Below are 22,948 nucleotides of genomic sequence, written 5' to 3'. Positions count from 1 at the left end.
GCGAGATCGGTCTCAAATTGTCTGTGTTGATGGATTTTCCAGCCTTCGGGATGAAGGTGACAAGAGCCGTTTTCTAATCTACTGGTAAGGGGGTTTCCCCTTTCCAAATAGCATTAATGTATTCTAGGAGGTGAATATACGTCGGATCCGGGAGGTTAGCCAAGAGCTTGACTGTGATTCTATCTCTTCCCGGCTAAGTACCTCGTCTCATTTTGGCAAGAGCCGCTTTGAGATCATGGAGCTGGAAATGTTGATCCAGTTCTGGATTATCCCTGCCTGCATAGGAATATTCCGGCTCCCGCGGGTCTTGTTGTTGACTGAGATACTTATCTCTAAGTGTCTCTGCTAGTTGTGTTGTAGTGCCTTGGAAGTTGTGTAGGGCTCTTTGGAGGTGTCGTTGTGTCTCCCCCCTGGTCTGCGTTGGATCTATCAGACTTCTGAAGAGCCTCCACGTGTTCTTGTTGGACATTTGTGATGCTGCTGCATTGCATCTGTCTACCCAATTAGTGTCGGCTAAGTGGGAAGCGTACTCTGCCGCCTGTTGGGTGACCTCTTGTATTCTTTTGCGGAAAGTTCGGTTGTGTTTTTGTCGCTTCCATCGTTTAGTGAGGCCCCTGCGAGCTTCCCATAGGTGTAATAGGTGATTATCTACTGCAGGGTTTTCCTCAGTGATCTGAATCAATTTCTCATGTTTCCTGAGTGTGGTTGTTAGAGTGTTTGCCCAAGCCGCGAAGCCCTGAGTGAGTAGGTTGGCAGGGAAATGGGATGGGCGGAAGGCCTGCCAGTCTGGGAGTCGGGCCTTGGTAAGGGGTCGTTTTAGGGGCCTGGTGTTGATTAATGTATTGATAATGCAGTGATTACTGCCAAGTGTGTCTCCCATGTTATTCCATTGTACATGTTGGGTGTTCTTGGTGAGTGTTAAGTCTGGGCATGTATCTCTGTTAACAGAGTTACCCATACGTGTGGGGTTGGCCGGGTCGGTGTGCAAAGTGATACCTGGGTGGATATAAGCTCCGCCAGCTTACGTCCTCGTGCCTCCTCACGCTTGTAGCCCCAGAGCTTGCTGGGAGCATTGAAATCCCCTACTATTAGTAAGGGTTCCCGGCCAGCTATGCTTAGCGCCCTACTAAAGAGGTCTGCGAAATTGACATGTTTCGTCTGAGGTGGGCAATATATGTTTAGGATGTGTATGGAGGGGTCAGTCCGCCTCAGCGGGAGCACTGTGACCATCGTATACGAGTAATCAATTTGCAAGTCCAGATCGATTTGCTGTGCCGTGTACGATTTGTGCACAAGCAGGCAGGTAGACGGGTCTCTTTGATACGTGTTGAAACCTTTGATTCTGGCTTGAGCACCGGGTTCTTGTAGGGCTATGACTCGCTGGAAATTCTAATGTTTTATTGTATAGGCGTAAATTGGCTTTTTTGTGCCGGTTCCGGAATCCCCTACAATTTCACGGTATTATTGACAAGGGTTCAGAGCGCTTTTTATGATTTTTTGTCTGATCCATCGCCATTGTGATTTGTTTTTTTTTGAATTTATGATTGGGGTATCACTAGAACCACTCCGGCACCTTGTACGGTGTCCAGTGAGTCTGCAATTTCTTCATGTTCGTTCTCCTCTGTACGGGGTTACTTGCTAGAGCGCCCGGCCTCCCTAATGGGACCGGTGCAGCGGAGGAGTTTCGGGTTATTTTGAATCCATGTTTTGACCTGCTGGGTCACCTGCTGAGTTACTGTGGCCATAAATTGCTGCATTTGCATCTGTATTGTGGCCGGTACTGCCTGACTAATCAAGTTTGGGAGCTGGACCATTTGCTCAGCGAAGGCTTGTATTTGCTTTTCTTGGGCGTTTTGCCTGGCTTCCATATTAGCATAGAAAGGCATGTGCGCTGACGTCACTGTACTGCCCGAGCACACCGACGCCGAGTCCTCCGTATCATCCAAGCGAATTCCTGGAATGGGGGTGTCTGCCCTATTGTTTTCGAGTGTCGCGATTTTGAATGCTAACTGCGCGTTCTGATTTCTAAGAATCTCGAGTTCTGCCCGCAATCCGTTTTCAATGGGAGAGGGGGTAAGAGTGGAGGCTGGAGAGGACTGAGAGGTCACCCTGCCCAGCTGCTCACCTGTTTTATTGGCCCTTTGCCCAAAGGTGGAAAGTCCCCGGCCTTGAATGCTGGTGGTTTCGGCCCGGTCCCGGACTGTTGATTTTTGGGTGTCTTCTTTTGATGGGCGACTTGCCCAGGCTTGTCTGTCTTCGATGGCTGTTGTTGGGGAGCTTGCCCAGACTTGTTCAGCTTTCTGTCGCGAGGTGGTTGATCCGTCCGCTGACGCTGCTTTGAGGTAGCTCCTCCTGATTGGTTCACGGGGCGGCGGAGTTTCCGGAACTCTCCGGTGCACTGCGCGGAGCCCGTAAGATGGGCTTCCCCGCAAATCATACAGATGGGCTTGCACTCGTGTTCGTTGAGGCCCGGTGGCGTAATGCCGACCTGTTGCCCACAAAAACCGAATCTTCCATCGTCAGGGTGGGGGCAATTGTCCACCCTGTGCCCTATAGTCCCGCACCGGTAGCAGGCAGGGATCGTCTTTTTGTAGGCCCTCACTGGGACGCATTCATGGTTGTAATGGATATATCGTGGAAGCCGCCGCCCAACGAAGGTCACCACTGCCACATTTGTGGTCCCCAATTTTCGCACGAAGGCTATTTCGCCTACCCTCCAGAAGAGCTTCGGTTTTAAAGAGGCAGAAGATTCCTCTTCACGGACGTTAATCACGCCCTTACACACTTCGACATTGAGTTTCAAGTGTCCCTTGAATGAGTAGGATGATGCGCCTACCTTGAGGTAGAGGTATCGTGCTAGTTTGTCAGCCACTTGCGTTGATTGCGTGCCGCACACCACTGTGTTTTGGTCCCACACTGGCCAAACGCTAAGGTCCCCACAGGCCACTTCGCCCACGTAGTGGGCCACTGCAGAGCCGATGTCGCCGTGTTTGAAGGATGCTTTGAGGTCCAGAGTCCCGCGGGCCTTCAGGACCACAACCAAGTCTTCATAGTGCAGTCGAGGTGTCTGTCTCGTTCTCCACTGGTTGCCCGTTTTCTTCTGCAGCGGCGGTGCAGCGCGAGCATCGCCGGCGTTTCCGTTGGTTGATGTCAGCGGCGTCGTGCCGGCGCCGCCGTTGGTTTCCGCGTTGTTACCTTGCGTCCGACGTTGCCGAAGGCGCACCAGGGCTTGAAGGCATTCATTTTCGGTGAGCATCTGGTCCTCATGTGGGGTGGTTTGGTCAATTTGTGCCCAGCTCATGGCTGCTGGGTCATAACCGATGATCTTGCTCACCGCCATGGAGAGAAAGTTCTCGAAGCCGGCAGAGTCGAGCCGAACCCTAATGAGGGGTTAGCTCACCGCGGCGTGGCGTAGATAATACATTGTTCTAGAAGTGCCGAAATTGGGTCCACCTGCACAAGACCGGTCTCCACAGGTGCCTCTCGTCTTCACGCATCTGATGGTACCAGAGTTTCGGAGATCCGATGTCTTGAGCCGCGGTTCCAGCCAAAAGTTGGCGGAGCCGATGCACCACTCGTCTGGTCAGCGCGTCCAAACCAGCGTCTCCCCTATACCAGTAGAGGCTGGAAATGGGCATACCAGGCTGCGTTTTGAGGCTGCGGAGATATTCAGCTTGCTGTCAGATCCCTTGGTCCACAAGCTTTTTTTGGTCGATAGTACATATTTGATTGTCACTAAAACATAAAAACTATTTTTAGCTGCAATAAAAACATCAAATTAGGTCATATACCTCCTTGTTACCTTGTGTCTACTAACGAATTATTAGCTTCTTCTTGACAGGTAACTGGTCTACTAGTGGAGGTAAATTACAGGCTTCATTGTTTACCGATTCAAATAGGGCCCAGACATTTAGTGAATCGATTCTTCGACGCAAGTTTCTCAAGGCGAGAAATTCTGTGGAAAGATAAAGGAATTTTGCGAACGATCTTTAAACGGCTAATGTGGTGGCTGTTCATACTTTCTTATTTCGCTATCTTCAAAAAGACAGGGATAGGAAAACACAAACAAAACAAATGGTGAACATCTTTCGTATGGCTTTATTCCTCCTGCCCCAGTATTTTCGTAGATAGCGGAGGAAGAAAAACATGGGAGGACGCACAAGCTTCCCTTTAAAGAATGGAACGCGATAGCATTCAAAGATCCCTGACTGCTACTCGTGGTTCCTGACAACTGCAGCTTATGCAACCGTAATGATAAACTTTTTAGAGCGCAAACAAGAGACAAGGCGCAAAAGGGAGGTCAAACACAGGACAGGCGTACTTTCAACTGTTTATTCCACAACGTCGTCATGAAATATATATTGCCACCTGGTGTTTTGAGCCAGCCAACAATCATCATTGGGTGCCCAGCAAGAACGGAGAAGACGACGAAGTCGAAGATCCCGCGCCAGCTGGAGAACCGTCTTCCTTCGTGTCTGGCATTCTTCGTGTCTGGCTGCTGGTACTGTTGCTTGCGCTTGCCTTAGCGCGTGACAAACTGGTGGAGGTGCTGGGTAATCTAATCTATGCACCAAACCCCTCCGAGCAGCAGGAGCTCCAGTCCCGTACCGGTGGTTACGCCTGTACACCGCGCCAGCAGAAGGATCCGTGGACAAGCCCCTGAGTTTGGACTCCTCCCAGAGACAATGGGAGCTCCGACCACCCCAACCGGTATGGAAGGTACTACGCCGATTCATTGTACGCTACTCAATCCGCGAACACCGAATCCCTTCCACGGTGCCATGCATGAGGATGTTGAAGATTGGCTGGTGCACTATGAACGTGTTGCCGCGTTCAACAAGTGGGACGATGTAGACAAACTGAAAAACGGATATTTCAGCCTTAACGATGGCGCACGTGTTTGGTATGAGAACCGTGCAGATACCCTAACTTCATGGGAAGAATTCAAACGCCGTCTTTTTGAGACCTATGCGAGCCCTGATCGCCGAGAACGAGCTGAGCGTGATCTCCAGTCCCGTATTCAAATGCCGAACGAAGGTGTCGCAATGTATGTCGAGGACACGACGCGTCTCTTCGACGAGCCGACCCCAGCATGTCAGAAGAAAAGAAGGTGCGGTACCTGATGCGCGGAGTGAAAGAGCAGCTGTTCGGTGGTCTCGTACGCAGTCCTCCCAAGACTGTGTCAGAATTTCTTTCCGAGGCCGTCACCATGGAACAGACTCTTCGGCAGCGGGCAACATCATACGAACGCCAAGTGAACGCTGCCTCACCTACGGACTTCTTCGGAGCTCTCGGGGGCCACGTCGATTTCTTCCGAGAGCTCATACGTTCCGTCATCCGCGAAGAACTCCAGAAACTGTCGGTACCTTCACAGCCGACGCTCAGCTCTTTGTCCAGCGTTGTCCGTGACGAAGTCCAGCATGCGCTAAGAGAACCACCCTTCAACACGGAAGCTCAACCGGTAAGAACTAACAGCCCCCGTATGTCATATTCGCAAGCTTTGCGGCAACCTGCACCACCTTCCTCCCCGTTTCGCACCGCGTCCCCGGCCATACTACCGCCCGACCAAGCGGCCTCGTATTACCACGACAACCGACAGGAGGCCCCAAGAAAATCAGACGTGTGGCGGGCACCTGATCGCCGTCCCCTTTGCTTGCACTGTGGCGAAGCTGGGCATGTCTACCGACAGTGCTCATATCGAGAGCTCGGACTACGCGGATTCCCAACAAACTCGCCGCGACCTAGGTTCGGCCAGCGTCCCCCTGCAATTGAAGAATACGTTGCCCAGCAGCGCGGATCCTCATCAGCTCGACACCAGTCACGCTCCCCTTCGCCGCGGCGGTTTTCTCCGACTCGCCGTACATATTCGAGCGTGGTGCAGGGTCGGTCGCCCAGCCCGCGCCGGGAAAACTAACCACAGCGGCCTTCGGGGGCGAGGCCGCTCAGTCTGGACGTGCTCAAGGACCCCTGCTGACGCGTACGCGGATCGACGATACATCGACGACGACAGTACCTGCTGATTACGGAAGAAAAATTTCCTTGGACATTCCTGTATTGCTCGACGGTCGTGAATTGACTGCTTTAGTGGACACTGGAGCGGATTATTCAATAATCAGCGAAAACCTGGCCACCCTTCTAAAGAAAGTGACGACGCCTTGGAATCGAACGCCAGTTCGTACAGCTGGCGGGCACATTGTCACACCACTCGGCATGTGCACGGCACGAATAGAGATTCGCGGCTCTACATTTGTTGCCAGCTTGAGCATTCTCCCTCAGTGTTCTCGAGACCTAATCATCGGCATGGACTTTCTCAGGGAGCACGGAGCTATCATCGACATTCGCCAACGCCTCGTCACTTTCTCGACAAAGAGCGCCGCAGCGACGACCAACACCATCCACCCTCGAGCACCTCTTCGTGTTACCGACGACGCTGTCACGTTACCACCGCGTGCAAGTGTCGTGGTTCAAGTGGCATGTGACAGGCTCTTACACGGTGAAGCGGTCGCAGAAAGCAATCACTCGCTCCTGCTTTCTCAAGGTGTTTGCGTAGCAAGAAGCCTTATTGATCTTCATGATGGCCACTCTGACGTTCTTGTCACGAACTTCAGCTACGAACACCGCCACCTTTTCCCCGGTACTGTCATCGCCTACGCCGACCCAATCGCCGATGTCACTGAATGTTTTGTTTCCGAGGCAATTGACACTGCTGAAGCACCTTTACGCAACGTCGACATTAGTCCAACGCTTCCTGAAGACAACAAACAACCCTTGCGCGAGCTGTTACTCGAGTTTCACTCTTGCTTTGCACGGTCGTCGAAGATACGTCAAACGGCGATTACGAAACACCGTATCATCACCTATGACGCCGCGCACCCCATACGGCAACAGCCTTATCGTGTCTCCCAAACCGAACGACATGCCATTCAAACGCAGGTGAAGGAAATGCTTCAAGACGGCGTAATACAGCCTTCATGCAGCCCCTGGTCATCGCCAGTCGTGCTTGTTAAAAAGAAAGATGGCACGCTTCGGTTTTGTGTTGACTACCGGAAGCTAAACAACGTCACAAAGAAAGACGTGTACCCGTTGCCTCGTGTCGACGATTCTCTGGACAGGCTGAGGCGTGCAAAGTATTTCTCCTCTATCGATCTGAAAAGTGGCTACTGGCAAATTGAAGTAGATGAGCGGGACCGCGAAAAAACTGCCTTTGTTACTCCGGACGGCCTTTACGAATTTCGAGTACTCCCTTTCGGCCTCTGTTCCGCTCCAGCCACATTCCAGCGAATGATGGATACCGTTCTCGCTGACCTCAAATGGAAAAGCTGCCTCGTCTATCTCGATGATGTCGTTGTCTTTTCGGAATCTTTTGACGAGCACCTTCGACGCCTTCGGAATGTCCTCGAAGCCATTCGATCGGCTGACCTTACCCTCAAGCCAGAGAAATGCCATTTTGGTTACGAGGAACTGAAGTTTCTCGGACACGTCGTGAGCGCGGCAGGTGTTCGGCCCGATCCCGAGGAGACTGCTGCCGTAGCTGCTTTTCCAGCTCCAACAGACAAGAAAAGTGTCAGACGATTTTTGGGCTTGTGCGCATATTATCGACGCTTCATTGAAAATTTTTCGAAGATTGCAGAGCCGCTATCGAGACCCTTCTGGACGATTAGCGCGTTGGAGTCTACGACTCCAGGAATTTAACATCACCATCGTATACAAGTCAGGCAGAAAACATGAAGATGCTGACACGCTATCACGAGCACCTGTTGAATCTGAGAATCCTGACGAGGAAGATGACAGCGCCTTCCTGGGAGCCCTCAGCGGGCCGGATCTGCTCGCTAAACAGCGATCGGACACTGAGTTAAGGCCCATCATCTATCACTTAGAAGGCGGCATCGCGTCCATTCCTCGCTCGATTTCGCGACGGTTGTCGTCGTTTTGCCTACGAGAGGGCATCTTATACAAAAGAAACACAGGTGCCGGCGACAAACCACATTTTCTAGTAGTGCCTCAAGCCCTTCGCGACGACATTCTATTAGCCTGCCACGACGAGCCGACATCTGGTCACTTGGGCTACTCAAGGACTCTGGACAGGGTACGAAAGCTGTACTACTGGCCTAGACTGACTGCTTGCGTCAAACGCTACGTGAAAGGATGTCGTGAATGCCAGCGCCGCAAGTCACCCCCCTTCAAGCCTGCAGGCCTTCTACAACCCATCGACCCTCCGCGTACGCCGTTTGATCAAGTTGGAATGGACCTTCTTGGCCCTTTTCCCTTGTCTTCCTCCGGCAATAAGTGGATCATTGTCGCAACTGATTACTTGACGCGTTACGCTGAGACGAAGGCACTACCACGCGGGACAGCATCTGAGGTTGCCCAGTTTTTTATGCATCACATTGTGCTTCGGCATGGCGCACCGTCATTCATCATCACTGACCGAGGGACCGCATTTACGGCGAAGCTCCTGGACGACATCTTCAAGTTGAGTTATACGAGTCATCGAAAGGCCACTGCATACCTCCCTCAGACTAACGGCTTGACAGAAAGACTAAACACAACACTGGCAGACATGATATCTATGTACGTGGATGTGCAACACAAAACGTGGGACGAAATCCTGCCGTACGTAACGTTTGCGTACAACACTGCCACGCAGGAAACTACACGATTCACGCCGTTTCGTCTCGTTTATGGTCGAGATGTCCAAACTATGCTCGACGCCATGATTCCGTATGACGACATCGATGAGCTCGACCAGTTAGCTCCCGACGTCGAGGAGTACATTCAGCGCGCCGAGGAAGCACGTCAACTGACCCGTGTGCACATAAGACAGCAGCAGTCTACAGATGCAATAAGGTACAATCTCCACCATCGACAAGTTACCTATGAGCCCGGCGACCAAGTTTGGGTTTGGACCCCCATTAGACGGCGAGGCCTCAGCGAGAAACTCCTGAGCAAGTACTTCGGACCGTACACAGTGCTAAGGCGTGTTAGCGACGTGAACTATGAAGTGATTCCTGACGGAGACCTGCCATCGTCCAAGCGCCGATTACCCCGTGCAGAGATTGTCCATGTCGTCCGCCTCAAACCGTATTTTACACGGTGATGTTCACATAGCGTACTGTTGAACAAACTTTTTGCTGTAGTCGCATCGTCCTCCGAAGAACTCCGAAGCGAATTGTTTTTCCCGACCACAAAACGCATTTTTTGCCTAGTGTGCATGTCCGTATCTGGGCTAGCACGTTTACATTTTTTTGTGCGTCTTACCTCATTTGTGTACTTTTCATGTACGTCTTCTGTTTGAGCATCGAGTCGATGCTTCATTGGGAGGGGGAATAATGCCACCTGGTGTTTTGAGCCAGCCAACAATCATCATTGGGTGCCCAGCAAGAACGGAGAAGACGACGAAGTCGAAGATCCCGCGCCAGCTGGAGAACCGTCTTCCTTCGTGTCTGGCATTCTTCGTGTCTGGCTGCTGGTACTGTTGCTTGCGCTTGCCTTAGCGCGTGACAATATGAAAAAGGCACATGCGCAGAAGCGTACATGAAAATGAAAAAAACACCATAAGGAAAAAAAACACATGATTAAGACAATGTATAAGAAATGGCTGAATAATTTACATGCGCGTCGAGGTATCTAAACTCGAAAGGGAAAACAGCGCGAGAAAACACGACAAGAAGACAAGAAGGGGGACACACACCAGCGCTGATTGACGACTGAATTATTTATTCAGAAAGGAACACATATATACCAAAAAAGAAAAAAAGAAAGAAAAGAAGGGTATGTCACTGCGCATGGGCAAAAAATAGACACTGATTAGATTTGTATCTCCCGCGAATTATGACGGTTCCGGAGATATGTTAGTTCTGCCTAAGACATCAGTGTCTATTTTTTGCCTATGCGCAGTGATATGCCCTTCTTTTTTTTCTTTTTTCTTTTTTGGTATATATGTGTTCCTTTCTGAATAAAGAATTAACTCGTCAGTCAGCGCTGGTGTATGTCCCCCTTCTTGTCTGCTTGTCGTGTTTTTTCGCACTGTTTTCCCTTTCGAGTATGTACCCACTAGCCCAAGCCTCTACGGTCTTGCAATTTGTATCTAAACTCTTTTGCGTAGAGACTTAAAGAAGGTTCACTGATGCAACCGCTCCCCCCCCCTCTTTTTTATGTGGTAAGCTTCCAGTAACAAGCGGGCCTGCTCATTGTGGCTCCTACCAAGAATGCTCGCGTCAAAAAATAATGCCTCACATCCACAAGAGTTCACGTGATCCGCCAAGTGCGTTCACTCCTTCTTTTTAATATTCAAGGCGTGTTCGCTAAATGGGTCATTAACACACCTTCCTATATGACCAATATAGCTTTTGCTACAGAGCAAAGTAATTTCATAAACAACTCCGCAGATGCAGCGGAGATAGGGCGAAAGGTGCTTCTTACGGCAATCTCGCCTCGTTTCGCCTGCTGTGGCTATGCGGGGGCAAAGTCAGTCGAGTTTGTTGGGGGCAGAAAAAACCACTCCAACTTCGTGCCTATTGGCCACTTTCTTGAAGTTACGCGAAACTTTGTGAATGTACGGAACAACCTCAAGCGCACGTTTCTTCCCGCCGAAATCTTTGTCCTTTTTTTTTCCTTTCCTAAACTTCTGCAACAGACTCTCAGCAACCGCAGAGATGACTGTTGCAGAGAAACCTGCCACCAGCAGTTTTTTCACCTGCGCTTGGAAGCTATCTTGCATCCTGTCGTGGCACGATTTCCTAAGTGAGCACTCGAGGCAAAGAGAAGCTATGGCTCTTTTCACTTTCTTAGAGTGAGAGGAATCAATAGGTAGGATCCCCTTCCTAGCCCGAGGTCTATAAGACCAGCACACATGTTCGTTAGAAAAACTAAAATTAATGTCTAAAAACTGGAGGCAGTTCTGCGTGGGAAGTTCATGGGTGAAAGTCAGCCCCTTCCCACGCCGATTAAAAAAGTCTAAAAGCACTTCAACTTGATGCCCAAGGCCTCCCGCCTGTGGCTTTAGCTAAACTAAACAGCATCTACAAATCTAAAACATGTAAAACCTTGCCGCCTTCCTTAAAAGCATGGTCAATTGTACGGTCGACCTGGGATAAAAAAACGTCGCATAAAATTGGCGCCACACAAGAGCCAATGCAAATGCCCTACCTCTGCAAAAAGAATTTTTCGTCATAAGATACCCAAGTGGATTGCAACTAGGCGTCTAAGAAAGTTATAAAGTTACTAGTACTAATGCAGGCTGTGTTCTGGAAGGTGACCTCATTGTTTTCAGCAAAAATCACAGCATATCCACGGGGTGAATGATGATGAGTGAGCGAAGCTCCGGAGGAAATCATCGGATCTCCCGCTTAAGGGGACGCTAGCACAAACGCGTTAGAAACGTGCAGTACTCTCTAGTAAGGGGGAGCGGCCACAGCGTCTTACGCAGCCATTTACACATGCCGGAACGTGCACCGCGTTTGCCAACGCCATCACATGACTGCTGAGAGAGTATACCCCCCGTATTCATAAACGCTCCTCGACTTGAACTTGACTTGCCACCGCCTTGGGCAGCGCGTTCGAAACGCGTTGAAGGTAAGGCGGAGAGGCCACAGCGTCTTACACCAGCTTCTTACACGTGCCGTAACGCGCTAGCACAAACGCGTTAGAAACGCGCTAGAAACGCGGCCTTTCGTTAATGTTGGGTATTTATTGCCATCGTGGTGCGTGTGTCTATGTGCGCTTCGTGGCGTAGTGCATTTTGTTTGGTGCGTAAATGCACACAGCACGCCACTGTAATCCAGAAAAAACAAACTCACATGCAACCAGTCTCCCACTATCGCAGGCGGACACTTTTTCAACAACCGCGATGCTATTGCGAATAAAAATGACGCAGCCTCCTGACCGTCCAACAGCATGGCAAACACATATATTGTATCTAGAGCGAAAAATTTGAACCATTTGTTCTGTTTGCTCCTCACTTTCAATTTTTGTTTCTTGTACAGCCAGAAGGTCAACGTCATTTTCCCAAAGAGTGCGACTAATCTGACATTGCCTCCTGCGCGAACGTGAAATTTTTTTCAGGTATGCTGAAGGGTTTTTGAAAACAGAACGAAATATTGTGGTTCTAGGGGACTTTAATTGCGTCTGTAGAGCTGAGGACAAAACAACGGGTCTCAATGTGCGCGATAGAAGCGCTGAGCTTTTGAGTGCAATCGTGATTGAGAGAGAGCTTGAGGACATTGGTTATGTCATGACACGAGATGGCCAAGCACGATATACACATTTTCAAGGTGACTCCCATGCGAGGCTAGATAGAATATACATACCGGCGAAGTTTGTACCACTATGCTCCTCTTATGAAACACAACACCTTAGTTTTAGTGACCATTGTTTGGTCACGGTTACCATTGGCGAAAAACGAAAGGTCGTGAAGTTTAACTGGTTCCTATGGAAGTTTAATGAGAAACTGCTGCAAGATGAAGTATTTGTCACAAGAGCCAAATCATGCCTTTCAAATGCCCTGCATACTGAAACTGACAGCTTCATAGCAGTGTGGGAACAGTTTAAATGTGATATAAATATTGCTGCAATTGATAGAGCGTGTGTATTACGTCACAAGGAAAGGCAACAAGAGAAACAGTCACGCAGTGAGCTGGAGTATATGTTAGGCGTCGAAAATGAAGTGCCTGGAGCGTTTAAAAAAGAAATAAAAGAGGTGAAAGCAAAGCTCGAGTTCATCGATGAAGATAAGTACCGAGGCGCAATGATAAGGGTGCGTACTGAAAGATTGTGGCTGGGCGAAACGCCCCCTAAGCGTGTGCTTAGTGAAGAAAAGAAGCATGCAGCAAATAAAGTGATAAATGAAATTCGATATCGTAACAAAATTACCCAAGAAAGCAAAGAGATAACACTTGCATTCGTTGAATTTTACACAGAGCTTCTTGGCCAAAAAATTGATGACCCCAAGCGCTTCCGAGTTGACTTTCTGTCCCTTATGGCGAGATTACAAGACACGGTTAGAGAGTCATTGGAATCTGAAATTACCGTGGCAGAAATTGAAGCGGCAATAGATGAATTAAGTAACGGCAAGTCACCCGGGCCGGCTGGATTGGGTGCAGCCATATACAAGTTTCTTAAGACAGAAATGGCAATGGATTTACATCGAGTGATCACTGAATGTTATGAAAAAAAGCAAGCACCCCTCTCTTTTAGGACAGCGCATGTAGTACTGATCCCCAAAACTGATGACCCTGCAAAGTTACTTTCAGTTGAGTCTTACCGTCCCATTAGTTTCACCAATACAGATTGCAAAATATACATGAAGGTGTTAGCTAGACGGCTCCAAAGCGTTATTCAGTCCCTTGTTGGCCCGCATCAAACGTGTGGTATTAAAGGTAGAACAATTTTTACAAATATACACATAGCTAGAAGTATTCTGGAATGTTGTGACGCAATGCATGACCGCGTGGCCATGATTCAGTTAGACTTATATGAAGCGTTCGATAAAGTTGTACATGAAGTTTTGTTTTTACTGTTGGAGCATGTAAATGTTGGATCTGTGATTACTGAAGGTGTGAAAATGGTGTATCATGATTGTACAGCCAAATTAGTGATTAACAAAGAATTAAGTGATTCAATTCCTGTGCGGTCAAGCGTGAAACAAGGATGTCCTTTGTCTCCTCTTCTTTTTGCGATTTACCTGGAACCCTTTTGTTTAGGTTTACTTGCAACATCGCGTATTCGAGGCTATACATTTTTGAGCAGTGAAATTAGGGTTCTAGCGTATGCGGACGACATAGCTGTGTTTTGTACTAATAAGAAAAGCGTGGAAGAAGTTGTCAAAATAGCTATAGCTTTCTGCACAGCAACAGGTAGCGCGATCAGTTGGCCGAAATGCCTTGGATTTTGGCATGGCATCTGGCAGAGCACACCCGATGTGTACTGCAATATGAATTGGACAACTTCCCCAGGAAAGTACCTTGGAGTTCCACTAAATTATTACCGAAATGCGGAAGAATATTGGTCTGAGGAAAACAAACGTGTTAAAAGTACTACCGATAAATGGGGTGGCCATAACTTTTCAGTATTTGCAAGAGCTTCCGTTTGCAATATTTTTTTAATTGCCAAAGTGTTTCACGTGTTGCAAGTGATGACCATGACCAGAAGTTCGGTTCAAAAATTCCACCGAGTATTCGCGACTTTTATATGGGGATCGCAGTGGGAGCGCACCAGCCGGTGCAATTTGTTTCATAAGGTGAAAAATGGGGGACTAGGGCTCTCGCATCTGTTCTTCAAGCAGTTGTTGAGCAGATTCTTCTTTGTGCGGGATCAAACTGATGTATTTTTGAGAACTGTGATCCAAGCACGATTACAGAATTATCTATCTGATTTTGTTGTATCATCGTTTTCTTTGAAAGCAGGACCGCTTAGTTCTTATTTGCGTGAAGTGGTAAGGTCTATACGTTTGCTCAAGGCAAGGTTTCATATGAATACTTGTCTGATGTTACGAAAAAGCGTTTGTATTGTGATATTCTTGATGTATTCTTACCAACACCTGTCTATCGAGCTGTCTACAAGCTAGGTCCTGAACGCGATGTTAAAAAATGCCGATCACTGAAAAGCGTGTTAAAAAATGCCGATCAGGCCCTCAGTTAAAACATTCTTTTTTCAAATACATACCGACACTCTCCCTGTCAAGCCATGGTTACAAAGTAAAGGTCTGTTTGTACCTTGGTCAGTAAATTGTTTAATCTGCAGGAAACCGGAAACAATAGAACATATTTTTCTAGACTGCCACGATGCCGTATTCCTGTGGGATGTCTTGCAAAGAACTCTTAAAATACAATTGCCATTAAGCCCTTTTGGACTCCGGTTTCTTCCATGTGCGGATACAGGGGAAGTGCCGACTGATATGCTAATGTTGCTTTGTATCCATAGCGTATGGAAGACCAGGATGGATGTTAGGCATGCCCATATACAAATTCACTCAGCAAGACACTATTTTGTTGAGAGTGTTATCTACACCCGAGACTTGTTCAGAGCCCAATGTGAACCCCCAGAATGGCTACCTGTATTGGATCAATTGGCTTCCGTGAAACATTTTTAAGCAACATACACCGGCCGAGTTGTAGCTGGTGTATTTAGAATATGTACATGGTGTATCTGATAATTTTTGTTTGTGTTTGTGAAATGGCAATAAATAAAAAAAAAGCTTCGTGGCGTAGTGGTTAGCGCCGCGCGTTCGGAAGCGAGGGGTCCCTGGTTCGATTCCGCGCTACGGACACAACTTTCGGAATCGTTTTTTTTTCATAAAACGCCGGAAGCTGGCTTCCGGAATCGGAAGCGGAAGTCGGCTTCCGGTTATACTATACGTATACATATATATGTATATATGGGTACACATACATATACGGACACACAACGCCATCTATTGAGCAATTCATAAAACTAGACGTGGCTACCTACTACGACGGGGACGAACGGGTGCCGCTATAAGGAGCTTCGCCCCTAATATACTATTTAACAGATCTAGATGCTAGCAATTCATGCTGGGGTACAGAGTAAAAAATCACAGCATATCCACGGGGTTAATGATGATGAGTGGGCGAAGCTCCGGAGGGAATCATCGGATCTCCCGTTTAAGGGGACGCTAGCACAAACGCGTTAGAAACGTGCAGTACTCTCTAGTAAGGGGGAGCGGCCACAGCGTCTTACGCAGCCATTTACACATGCCGGAACGTGCACCGCGTTTGCCGACGCCATCACATGACTGCTGAGAGAGTATACCCCCCGTATTCATAAACGCTCCTCGACTTGAACTTGACTTCCCACCGCCTTGGCCAGCGCGTTCGAAACGCGTTGAAGGTAAGGCGGAGAGGCCACAGCGTCTTACACCAGCTTCTTACACGTGCCGTAACGCGCTAGCACAAACGCGTTAGAAACGTGGCCTTTCGTTAATGTTGGGTATTTATTGCCATCCTGGTGCGTGTGTCTATGTGCCCTTCGTGGCGTAGTGGTTAGCGCCGCGTGTTCGGAAGCGAGGGGTCCATGGTTCGATTCCGCGCTACGGACACAACTTTCGGAATTTTTTTTCATAAAACGCCGGAAGCGTTCTCCGGAAGCCGGAAGCTGGCTTCCGGAAGCGGAACCCGAAGTGGAAACGGAAGCGGAACCGGAAGTGGAACCGGAAGCGGAAGTCGGCTTCCGGTTATACTATACGTATACATATAATGGGTATACATACATATACGGACACAGAACGCCATCTATTGAGCAATTCATAAAACTAGACGTGGCTACCTACTACGACGGGGACGAACGGGTGCCGCTATAAGGAGCTTCGCCCCTAAAAAGGTTCTCGACATCAACGAAAAAGGCATATCCGAGGTCCGGTTTTTCTTAGAAAAAACAGGACCACTTCATCCGATTTGCGAACAATGAAAGGGTATGAAATTTTGAACTGTTTAAGATGTTTCAGCAAAAACATGCTAACGCAATGCTGTCAGGATCCTTTTTCACTCACGATTGACCTGAACGGAATATTGTCTTTGTGGGTTTTTGCTTTAAAAAAAAAAAACTCTTGCAGCGCGTTTTTGGAACATTTGCTGAGGCTGCTAGCCAAACGAGTAAGGTTAAGTTCCTTGCACAAATGCTCGAAATCCTTCATCGCGCGCGTTGCTTTTACATTGATTTCGATGAAGCTCTTGTGAATTGCTTGAACCGCGTTGTCTTTAAACTCGGCGTTAGACAGGACGACGAATCCACCCTCTTTGTCCGCCTGCAGCAACGGCAAACCATTTTTGCGGAAGTGGGAGATGAATTTTCTAATGAGTAACATGTCTCTTGGTCTGAGTTGGGATCCAGCGTTGACAAGGCCATCTACATCCTGTAGAAGGCAACTTTCGGTGGCCTTCGTGCCAGCTTTACTTGCAACTCTCCTATTTATTTCCAGGAGATCGTGTGCTTGAACATCAGGCGCAACGCCGAATTTTGGTCCTTTCTTGAGCACTGCTGCTACGACTTCCGGTAAATTTACCCCGCCAAGCACAACCAAGCCGTTGGTGTCTTGACCTTGCGTCTTAGGCTTCATTCCAGTCGACTGAAGGCATGTTGCGGAGCAACCCTTGGCGTGACGCTTCGGTAATCCGAGCGGCCAAAGACCTGATGCGCTGCAGCTTTTTTTCTGGCACCCACGGAGAATCACTGGAAAAGCACATGATGCGTAGCCATTCCTGGTAGAGCCGTGCTTGACGCCAGAGCTGAGAGCGGAGAATCTTGCAGATGCGCTTGACATGACCCCAAGACGGTCGCACGTTGCAGAATAGGCAAGACAACTCGGTGGGGATGATGCTGTTCCGCATGGAATATGCGTAAAACCTAGAGTGGCATGTAGCTGTGACGATGCGGGTGACAAACAAGTCGATGCTGCGATGTGACTTTGAACACGGAAAAGACGGGCCCGATGTAAAAGAAATATTGCTTAGAAGAACTGTCTGTGGGCCTAGTTGGTGCATGCTTGATAAAGTTTTTAGAGAGCAAACAAGAGACAAGGCGCAAAAGGGAGGTCAAATACAGGACAGGAAGCGCCTGTCCTGTGTTTGACCTCCCTTTCGTGCCTTGTCTCTTGTTTGCGCTCTAAAAACTTTATCAAGTACGCACCAACTAGGCCCACAGAAAGTTCTTCTAAGCAACCGTAATGGTTACTGGCAAACACTGGCGGCGAACGCTATGCAGGTAGGCGAGTTTTCTGGTGGAAACGCGGCCTCTTGCGTGGGCCGATCCCGGAGATGTGCACAACCGCGCCAACGAAATTACATCATTTTCAGGTTTCTGTATTTGTTTCGCACTTTTAATATTTCACTCTGAGAAGATTCAACATAAAAGACATATGCGGTGGGTGTTTAGTTTCATGACATTTGATAGTGGATTGTCATTCTCAAAATTCCGAGGAAAAGATTTCCCAAGAATGCCAGACAAGGTATGAGCAACATTAATTATAGAATGGTGTGGCATACCTAAACATGGCTGGGGATGATATTCTCGGCCGTCGGCGCCAATGCAGACGCCGATGCCGGATTTTGCTGTAAGACAGGGGCCCTAAACCATAGAGAAAGAAATTGAACAAGAGGGGACACTCCTATAGAGGCCAACGGCCGAATTGACTGCAGCGCGCCAAGCGGTCGGCATAAATCACTGCGGGTTTCGGTTATGGGCGCGCGCATTTTGAACGCAAGCTATCACGCTGGCTGCGCCCCCCCCCCCCCTTTTAGGGTCGAAGCTCCTTATAGCGGCACCCGTTCGTCCCCGTCGTAGTAGGTAGCCACGTCTAGTTTTATGAATTGCTCAATAGATGGCGTTGTGTGTCCGTATATGTATGTATACCCATATATACATATATATGTATACGTATAGTATAACCGGAAGCTGACTTCCGCTTCCGGTTCCACTTCCGGTTCCGCTTCCGTTTCCACTTCGGGTTCCGCTTCCGGTTCCGGAAGCCAGCTTCCGGCTTCCGGAGAACGCTTCTGGCGCTTTATGAAAAAAAAAATGTCACAGTTTCGCCCTAAGGGCGAAGCGATGAATGCGATAGCAACACAGCAATGTCATACGAAGTAAGGTGAGCGGCTTTGGTAGCAATATGAATTGTAGTAAACATGAGCTGATTAAGTAAGCAGGTGTGCTGCGGCGTAAGTAGACCGACATGAAGAGAGACTCGATGACCACGAGAAGGCGCGTGTGAAACGGTGGTGTTGCTGAGAAGCGCTTCCCGTGGGCAGCGCGTGCGAAGGGACACACCTGTAGCGCTGCACTGCCGACCCGGGCAGCATTGCATGTGTAGCGTGCGTTGGAAAATGTGGCCCGACTATTACTAACTGATTGAAGAAGCGTGGTGTGAGCGCGCACAAACAAACATGAATAGATCACACTGAATGACTGCAGACAACGACCGTCAAAACGCTGGCAGCGAGCGGATATATACGCCGCCGCAGGGGGCGAAGGTACGCGCGGACTATCGCTTCAACGGAAACTGAGCGGCGAATGCGCATAAAGGTCAGAGCCGTGTGGAGATAAGAGACGGTGCGGTCTAACGAACGACGAGCGCGGTTGTTGGCAGCGTAGAAGTGCGCCCCCCCGCTCCTTCCGGCGCTGGCTTCCCGCTTCCTTGCTTGCGCGCGGGAGAGATAAGAGACTGTGCGGACGAGCGACGAGCGCGGTTGTTGGCAGAGAAGTGCCCCCCCCCCCCCCCCTGCTCCCTCCGGCGCTGGCTTTCCGCTTTCTTGCTTGCGCGTGGGAGATTGAGTGCGTTCGCTCTCCGTGATAGCGCGCGTCCCCGCACGCTGCCTCTGGGGCATACGGCGCGCGGCGAAGATTTTATCTATACGGAACCTCACGGCGACGCCGACGGCGACGGCGACGCCGACGGCAGAAATCCGGTTGAAGTGTCCATATAATTGCTATCGCAATAAAAAAGAAATTCTGAAAGTTGTGTCCGTAGCGCGGAATCGAAACAGGGACCCCTCGCTTCCGAACGCGCGGCGCTAACCACTACGCCACGAAGCGCACATAGACACACGCACCACGATGGCAATAAATAACCAACATTAGACACTTTTAGTTGGGCGTACGTAACGAGCCTACGTACGCAGCGCGGCTGCGGGAGAGAAGTGCGCATGCGCAGTACGTAACGTATCTCTTCCAGGGATGCGCTGCGTACGCCCGCAAAAAAACGCGGCGTACGTAAACGTAACCAGACGTAGCGGACGTAGCGCTTGAAAGATGGCTGCCATGGCGAACGGACAGAGCAACAACAAAGCCGGCGCGAATCGAGTTTATTTTGCGTTGAAGGACGATGTCGCGATGCTAACGGAGGTGCAGACGAGCGATCCGTTCAGGCATTCCGAACAATGGGAGGAGATCGCTTGGCGCCTCAGAGATGTCCTCAAGAAGCCTTTTACGGCGCGCTGTGTGCGCGAGCGCCTAAATCTGCTGCTGTCGCGTCACTTGGCGAACGATCGCCGAAATCAAAAAAAGTAAGTCTGCAGTTGTTTTACAGCACGGTGCAAAATAAGGCGCCTTGGTCGTTGTGCGAGCTTGCTTAAATTATTGCAATTGATGTTTGTAGGTCCGGAACCGAAGAAGAATACACCGAGCGCGACCAATTGCTCCAAGATATACTGAGCCTCATTCAAGGCACCTCGTACAAAGTGCGCTCAGCGAAGAAGTCACGCAAGGTCTGCAGTGGCGACTCAAACGTACAAGCGCGAAAATCGGCAGCTGCTGCCAGGGATGTTCATGCAAGCAGGTACGCAGAGCGCAGCACAGTCTTCATCGACGAGTGTGACACCGCTGACGACGAATTTGACATTGCTAGTAAGTGTCCCCTTCGTGGTTGCTGTTTTTCTCGTTACCGTAAGTGCAATCGTTTTTTTTTTGTCTTACATGAGGGCAGCATACTGCACTGAAATGCGCTCGTGTGTGCTCTGTTTGCAGGCCCCACTGGTGACGTAACGCCGGCGCAGCTGCTCACTCGCATGGTGACTGCGGATGACGACGACGGAGAACGGGAAGACGACATCAGCGAAAGTGCGATGAGCATCGACCGACCGGTTTCTACAGAGCCTCAATCGGCTGCAGCTACCCATGCAGTGCCTAATTCCGGAGATACCGTATGTGCGGCGACTCTCGCAACAGCGGGGCATAGGAGCACCGAACCACCTAGGGACGCGGATAACGTACTACATGCAGCGGCTGTGTCCGCAACAGTAGGGTGTAGGAGCACCGAACCACCTAGGGACGAACCGACGCATTCTCAAGCCCCACCAAGCTACCCCAGGCGCGGTATGTATTTTTTTTTCGGTATAATATGCGATATCCCAACTTTGGAGTGATGAAATGGTTTGCGTGCCACCCATCTGGAGCTGAGAATAGAGTGGTGCACGTACTGGCAGGACAATTATTCCTGCACGAATCCCAGTTATAGGGGCAGACCCAAAGTGGCATACTCTTAGTACGATCAGTGGTGCGTGGACTGCACTCACCAATGCTTCGAGTTGACCTCAAAATAAAGCAGCCATAACACAGCGAAAGCCCCCCACCATAGTTTGTTGCAACCAGACAACACTATGAATAAGTAACGATATGTGCCCAAGAAAAAGGTGATGGAGAGTGTTGTGTAGACAGATATTAATGCTAAAGAGACAGGGCGTGCAAACACAAACACAATAGAGAAGACACCACAACGGCATTTCTGGTGTCTTTTCTCCTGTGCCTGTGTTCACACGCCCTGTCTATTTAGCACAATACATGGCGACTATCTCAGCTCTCTCTTATTCAAGATACTAAGAATGAGCTCTAAGAATGGCAGAATGGCTGATATTATAGGAGAGATGATTTCATTGTGCTGCATTAAGACATTACATAAAAAGAACATTTGTGCTACATTGTATTGCCTAAGTATTTCTCATAATTATGTGCTGCTCAAAATAATGCAAAAAAGGTTACATTTACATATGTAAAGGGCGATGGTGATACAGCAAGCTCAATTGAAGGAAGTGCGTACGAAGCAGGGACCACATTCCAAATATCAGACGTTTGTTGTAATGTCGTAGAGCAGATCAAATGCATTTTGTCTCACCAAGAATGGCAAACCAGTTCGTTGAATTTCCCACTCCCACATGTACTGACGTGGTTTGCCTTTTCAATGCAGCAAAAAGTAACGATAGCCAAAGTGAAATGAACGAGAAAGCAGGGTCGCCAGAGCCCAGCAGTGTTTGATGGCATTTTTCATTTGACATGGAATTGTATAGACGCACTCAAGAACGTTGTGTTATACAAATGTGCCTGTTGTTTATACACTCATGGTATCACCAGGAGTTGCAAGTGATTGAACAGTACTAATGAATCTCAACAAACACTGCCATCACAATAAATTTGACGATAAACCAACGAATCACATTAACATTAGTAAATACATACCATAAGGCAAAAGCCATGAGGTAGAGATAAGCTTGAAAGTGCAACATGATGGAGCAGAAATTCTTAGAAGTGCCTTGCAAAAATCACCTGATTTCTTTTTTGATGCTTACCACCATGCAGGAAAAAGACAACAAGAACAGGCAGACTACGACTTTCTGCTGAAGAGAATGAAACATGATGTCATAATGAAAGAAAAAGACATGCAGATGGAATCGCGTAGGCTTGCCTTTGAGGAGAGCAAAGTTGCTTTTGAAGAGAGACGGCTAGCTTGGGAGAAAGAGCAGGCGATGATGATGGCCCGTGAAAGGGAAGAGGATCGCAGAGCACGAGCAGAGGAGAGAAAAGAAGAAAGGCGCATGCGGGCCGAAGAGAAACAAGAAGAGAGGCGAGAGCGGGCTGAAGAACGTAGACTTCTTGCCGCACAGCAGGAGGCATTTATAAGCATTCTGCAGGGCCTACTGCCGAAGATAAATATGCAATAGATGCAATAGATGGTGGAACTGGCGCAAGCACCGTCATGTTTCGCACTGTAAGCACAGGTACAATTGTAAACAGGTATAAATATAAATGGTATTTCATTGAGCACTTGAAAACTGAATATACATGCAAAGTCGTCATGTATGCCAAGCACGTCTTGGCTTTAGTATTGAACACAGCCATTTGAGTGTGCACTACTTAGGCACTATATAAACATCTGTTCATGCGCGTTGTTTGGCGCCTTCTCAGCAAAGATAGCAAAAGCAAAAAAGAAATACCTAGACAGGCAGGTTTACATGAATTTAATTTGTTGCAGATGATCGCTTTGTCAGCCACAAGCACAACAGGTGGAATGTTGGAAACATTGTTTATACATAGTGCGAACCATTCCCCTGTTCTAAGCAGAGGGGCCGTCAATCACAAAAATGAGAAAACAGGAACAACATACAAAAGAGCAACAGTAATAAGTCCAAACTGTAAACAATACACTGGATATGTTACAACAAGCAGGCAC

The 22,948-nt window shown here is 48.8% G+C and overlaps 1 protein-coding gene across 1 annotated transcript; it reads left to right on the top strand.

Moving 5' to 3' along the window:
* Window positions 1–19,841: 19,841 nt before the first annotated feature.
* LOC125940424 (chromatin assembly factor 1 subunit A-like) lies at window positions 19,842–22,458 on the top strand. The gene is made up of 2 exons (XM_049656542.1): window positions 19,842–20,820; window positions 22,078–22,458. Exons 1-2 carry the CDS (start codon window positions 20,514–20,516, stop codon window positions 22,437–22,439), a joined length of 669 nt encoding a protein of 222 aa, XP_049512499.1. The 5' UTR covers window positions 19,842–20,513; the 3' UTR covers window positions 22,440–22,458.
* The last annotated feature ends 490 nt before the right edge of the window (window positions 22,459–22,948 follow it).

The sequence above is a fragment of the Dermacentor silvarum genome, chromosome 9, assembly GCF_013339745.2.
Source record: "Dermacentor silvarum isolate Dsil-2018 chromosome 9, BIME_Dsil_1.4, whole genome shotgun sequence".
NCBI lineage: Eukaryota > Metazoa > Arthropoda > Arachnida > Ixodida > Ixodidae > Dermacentor > Dermacentor silvarum.
This window is presented reverse-complemented; position numbering and strand designations above follow the sequence as displayed.